Source organism: Gavialis gangeticus, unplaced genomic scaffold (genome assembly GCF_001723915.1).
Source record: "Gavialis gangeticus isolate Ggan-Ray unplaced genomic scaffold, GavGan_comp1, whole genome shotgun sequence".
Lineage (NCBI taxonomy): Eukaryota > Metazoa > Chordata > Crocodylia > Gavialidae > Gavialis > Gavialis gangeticus.
Genome location: NW_017729030.1, coordinates 13,381,828 through 13,387,868, shown reverse-complemented (window position 1 = coordinate 13,387,868; position 6,041 = coordinate 13,381,828). Strand labels below are relative to the sequence as shown.

General features: G+C 46.9%; 1 protein-coding gene across 1 annotated transcript in view; it reads right to left on the bottom strand.

Moving 5' to 3' along the window:
* SEC24B (SEC24 homolog B, COPII coat complex component) overlaps positions 1 to 6,041 on the bottom strand; it is a 147,520-nt gene that overhangs the window by 26,875 nt on the left and 114,604 nt on the right. The window contains exons 16-17 of the mRNA XM_019521821.1: positions 3,997 to 4,170; positions 2,055 to 2,165 (exon numbers count right to left, since the gene is read on the bottom strand). Of these exons, the coding sequence (XP_019377366.1) occupies positions 2,055 to 2,165; positions 3,997 to 4,170 (285 nt within the window). The remainder of the gene's footprint in view (positions 1 to 2,054; positions 2,166 to 3,996; positions 4,171 to 6,041) is intronic.

Here is a 6,041-nt window from a genome sequence, read left to right as displayed (position 1 = left end):
ACACAAACCCTTTTTTGTTTTAAATTGATTATTTATGAATGTTGGGCTGACAAAACCCAGGATTAATAATAAATCCTTTCTCTTGCCTATTTCTAGTCCCTGGGCACCGTGACCCTGCTTTTATCTCTACCTAACCCATTTCCACAACTCATCCCCTACTCCCCTCCAGTCCCTGCTTCCTTTTCCATTCCCCATTTCCATTTCTTCTACCCATTCCCTGCCTCCCTCACCATAACCATGCTCCTTAGTCTTCTGTGGTGCCCCTTTCCCTCCACCTTCATTGTCTGGTTCCTGCTGCTTCACCTCTTCATTGTCCTTCCAAGATACCCAAATCTCCTCCTAAAATCCCTCTGGAGGTGCACTGATACATCAGTCCAATACAGGATCAGCACCGATATAAAGAAAAGTTTCTGTATCTAGCAGCCGCATCAGGCTGATTTCAATTTGTCCAATAAATGCCTGTGTGTGTGCGCAGCCAGAGTGCAGCATGTAGACAGTGAGGAACAGAGCCTGCAGCACGGACTGCTGCTTGCAGCTGGTAAGTCTGGTGTGGGGGGAGGGGATGGGACAGAGAAAGGGGGAGGGCAGGCTTGTGGGGGGCAGATCAAGGCCCCTGCAGTAAAGGAGGGTGCGGGGCTGGGGCTGCCCAGCTGGGGCCAGGGTGAGTATGGGACAGAGGCACAGCTTGTCAGGGGGTGCAGGAAGGAAGGGGAAGGAGTGGCTCCCACAGTTGCGCGCTGCTCCTGCTGCTAATCCCGCTGCTCATCCAGGAGGGCATGGGGGGGTGGCATGTGCCCCTGGATCTGTGCAGGTCAGGGCGGGCTGGGGCCAGGCTCTTCCTGGCTAGGCAGATCTGGGGGCACATGCCCTCCTCCCCCATGCCCTCCTGGACAAGTGGTGTGAGCCGTTAGATGAGCCCTGGATGAGCTGTACGCAGCTGCAGGAGCTGCCTGCCCCCCTGCCGCTGAGCCACACCTCCGTCTTGTGCCCACCCTGGCCCCACCTCGCAGCTGTAGCCCGCCTTCTGCACATCTGGGGGGACACATGCCCCTCCCATGCCCCAGACGAGCCACTTGTGGCTCTGTCCCACACCCTTCCCCACCCAGGCTGGTCAGCACCTGCCTCTGCCCCAGCCCCATTCCCACCCTCACCACAGGGGCCTTGATCTGCCCCCCCACACACCCCTTCCCTCCCCTTTCACCACACCAGACTTACCAGCTCTTCAGTTTGAAGAGCTGCATGTTGGAAATCAGACTGGTAGCGGTCAATATGCCTCCTTAAAAATCAGCTATTGGTACTGGCCCCAAAAATCTCTCAGTACAGTACATCCCTAAACCCCTCCTTCTAAGGTTCTCTTAATCTGTAAGGGCGGGGGCAGGATTTCTAACAGAAGTATCTTCTCATACACCAAGTAAAGCTACTGCTCCTGATATGTTCATGTGGCAGCAGTAGATGCTAGACAGATTTCTTTGCCAGCAGCATAAGGCAGTCTGGGGCTCTTGATTTTCCTATTTTGTAAAATTTTCACCTACATTAGAGGTTCTACCCAGCATGTTAAAAGGGGGCAGGGCTTACCAAGCATTGATTGCTCTACAGATGTCTGTCTGCCCCCTGGATGGCTCCAGCAGCCCCCATCTCTTTTTATAGAATAATATTCTGCTAACTAATAATGCAGTTTGCCCTGCAGTTTAAGCTTATGATGCAATTCTAAAGTTCCAGGGTACAAACTTAAATGAGGATATCTGATTGGGAACTGTTACAACAATGCGCAACAAAGTTTGCTTTTATTTTCTCTAAAAATATCCTAGCAAGTTACATACAAAATGTCATTTAATTTAGCCCTCTTCTGAGTATGCTTTAAGTGTCTTATACATTTCCTCCCCCCTCAGTCTCTTCCTGTTTTTTGTTTTTTTTTTTTAATACACAGGCTGGATACTCTGGACCAAATTAAAACTGCATGGGAAATCATAATCTAGCTTTTCCTAAATAACAAAATTCTTCTAATATATTTTTTGTAGGTAATGTAATATTTGAACATCTGTGCCTGTACTCACCCATGTTTGCTAAGAGGCAGACAACTGCTTGAACATCTGCTCCTGCATACACATCAGCCAGTGAACTGACAACCGGCAAGCAAAGAGTGTGCACTCGAATCCTCCGTTCACCTACAACAGAAATGATGCATAAGTACTCACTGCTTTTCAACTGGGTAGAAAAGCGCTGGCTAATATTGCTTAATACATGCTTGCTCATGTCCCAGACACTTCTGATATAACTGTTTCCTACTTTTACCTTGTAACATACTGCCCACTATTATGAAATTACTCTCATCCTACATCATAAAGTTAGCACACCCTTCACACTCAAATACCTCCTAAAATACTTCTAGAATATCCACATTGAGAGTCTGTAATCATTTATAGAAGTACTGAAATTTACCAGCGATGGTAGTTCTTAAAGAGTGGCCCCAACCGATCCCTTTTCATGTAACACATGGTGTCTGTACATTGGCTTCTGAAACCAATTACTTCCCTGTCATTTCAGTGGCAAGGCATTGACAGTGCCCTCATAACCCTTGCTTTTACCTATGGCAGGGGTGTCAAACATGGCTAGTGGGCCAGATTCAGCCCACGGAACTGTTCTACCTGGCCCACTGGTAGTCCAGTTGGCTACTGAGAACTGGGGGGTTTGGTCACAGAAGCATGGCCTGCTGCAGAATTCAGGGGCCCTGAATCTGATCAACATTGTCACTGGCAGCAGAGAGGTGAGCAAGGGCTGTGCAGATACAGCCCCAGCTTGCCCCACTGCTGCCCACTCTTGGATCCACCAGACACTGTCCCGTGTGTGCTGCCTGCTGCTGCATCCCTGGATCTGTGCACCTGCCTACTCTTGGACCTATGCTGCCACCTGCCCCGGATTTAAGCCACTGTCTAATCCCCAATGTATGCCACTGCCTGCTCACACACCCACACTGCCACTTACCCTCGGACTTGCACTGCTGGCCTGGCCCCAAAGATCCAGCCCGGAAGTAGCCCTGTCTACATCCAGCCTAAAGCCCAGAGCGAGTTTTACACCCCTGACATATGGAATGCAGTAAGGTGATGCTGCTGTTTCTGGCTTTATGCCTTACAATTTGGACAAGCGCTTTGGACAAGCAGTCATTTACAAAAGCTGCTGAACAAGAAACGATGGTGAAGCCCCAGAAGAAAGTAACATAAAGCAAGTCTTTTTTAAGCTACAAAACGCAGGCAGGGACTCTACTCGCCAGTTTCTGCTACTTATTCAAATGTAATACCCAATTCCACAGGAAACTACTGATTTCAGTGGGACTACTTACAGAATAAGTATGTCTGTACCAAACACTTATGAACAGCAGAGATAGGGTGCAGTTTCCATAAAATAAGTATTTTAACAGAATTTTTGCTTCTTTAGATAAAAAGATTAAACTGAATTAGGTGCAATTTGGATTTTTTTCTAAATTTAAAAATAAATTTTGTAGGCCCTGATGTCTTATATTTCTGCAGATATTATTAACTATAAATAGAGCCATTGACTGTAATGGAAATACTGATTATGTATAAAATTAAGAAATGTCATGAGTCTTTGTTATGCTTACTAGGTCACAGAATTTTTCATCTGAGATGCATTGCAGCAATTCACACTTGGTATAACTAAAATCAAGAGCATTAATTAGGTTGTCCTGATAAGGAGACAGCTGTGCAAGCAACTTACCAGAGCAAAGAGGAGATTTGTACTCTGTCAACAGTATTACCCACTGGCTTCTGCAAGATTCATTAACTAGCAACAGCATCTACTTCAACACAAAATAAACTTTGCCTTGAAGTAAATATTCCTCTTTCCTGCCATAAATTAAGACATAGTGGGATGGACGTTCTCCAAGAGGTTACTGCATTAAGTACATAATAATTACTGCTTCAAAATGAATCAGGAGTCATTTAAGATATATAACTAAGGGTAGTGGATTTATGCAATTACCTTTGCTGGAAGTATACAAAAGGGCTGTCTGAAAACAAACCAGAGATGTGTCTGTTAGGCTTTCCTCTATGGACATCTGTACTGCAAATCCAGCATCAGGATTGACATTGGCAAGTGACAACAGGTCAGTAGATCGCACAAAAAAGTTTCCATGGAAAGTATGTATGGAAAGCCCTGTAAACAGATTAAATAATTTAAAGATAGGAACAACAGCATGAAAACCCAATACCAATTATTCTCTGTCAATCAAAGCGTCCAATTTCAACAGTATAACAGTACAATAAATTTTTTTTTTCTAAATATCAATGGAATTTCAATGGTTGCATAACCATAATATTAACAGTAAGAGATTTTGGAACAATCCTGTATGGCAAAGGTGTCACACAAACAGTTCACTGGGCTACCCTACCAATTTGGAATTTGGGGGCACGGACTGCTGCCGAATCCAGGACCCTAGGGCCCCAGTGGACGTGGCCACGAGCAGCAGGGGCCCCTGTGCTCCTTCACTGTGGGCTGGACACCTGGGGGGTGGACATGTGCTGCAGTGCCGCTCACAGGGGACAGGATCGGGCTTGGCTGGCATGGCCCCATCCCCTGTGAGTGGCTGCTACCTGGGCTGCGTCAGCCAAGCACCAAGCCCAGCGCTGCTTGCAGGGGATGGGATTGGTTGTCAGCTGAGTTCCAAGCCTGGCCCTGTCTGCTGTGAGCAGCACTGCCGAGTGCTGAATCCAGCCCCGTTCCCTGTGAGCGGCACCAAGCTTGGTGCTTGGCTGGCGTGGCTGGTCTTGGTGCTCAGCAGCGCCGCTTGCAGAGGACAGGCTCAGTGCTCGCCTGGTGTGGCCCAGGCAACACAACTCACAGGGGATGGGTGCTTGACTGCTGAGTGCCGAACCCATCCCCATCCCCATCCCCTGTGAGCTGCGCCAGGCATGGTGCTCAGCTGGCATGCCCCCACCCCCTGCAGGCTGTGCTGCCTGGGTCATGCCAGCCAAGCACTGAGCCCAGCCCCATCTGCTGCAAGAGACACTACTGAGCACTGAGCCCGGCTGCACCAGCTGAGTACCAAGTCTAGCGCCACTCGTAGGGCTGGGCGTGGTGCTTGAGCCTCGTGCCACTCGCAGGGGACTGTCATATGACGTATAAATCGAGGATGAATTTTAAGTGTTAAAAATTGGGCTTCAAAACTCAACTTATACTCCATGAAATATGGTACACAATAATAGGCACCTTGGTTGCAATTATGTGGACAAGCTAGTTAGGTTAAAAACAATGCAGGTATGTCTCCATATCCTGCAGACACACCTCTGATTGTATCACATGCCTTAACTGGTTATGCTGTATGGAAAGGTATAGTAGATGTGTGTCAGACCACAACTGATAAGCTGGTCAGACCAAAATACATTGTCTACATACACACTCCAACTTCAGGGAACTTGAGCTCAGCAGTATCTGCACCTTGCCTTGCCTCATGTTATGCATAAATGACAAAGGATAATCTGCACTCCTTGTATCACAGTTTTCTTTCAATCACTGAACAAATTAGTAAACTCCAAGGGGGAGGTTGAAGGGCAGACTGCAGAATGAGTACATAAGGAACACCTCTTAAAGAGCTCATTTGCTGTAAGGTAAGCAACTTCTCCCCCGGTGATGGCCTGTACCGTACCTGACTCTAAAATATAAATCCGTTCACATGGAGGTAGGAACTCAAGAGTTTTAAGAGACTAATGACCGAATCATTATTTTCTCCAATGCAGCACTGCATTTTGGGGCTTTGGAGATTTCACAGTGATTAGCGTGAATTAAGAGCCACGTAGTTGCTTTATAGACGTCTACTAAGGAAAGACTGAGGCAATAGCAATCAATAAAGACATCTTCTTTGATAGAGGCAGTAAGGACAATGATGCCATTGGATCAGTAATCCCATAAGATCTTTAAGAATTAAAGCTCTCATAAGATCACAGTGGCTGCTTGCAGACATTAAAAAACAAAACCAAAAATGGTGCTTTACTTTAAACTTGGTGCGCTCCAGCATGGAGCTCAACACA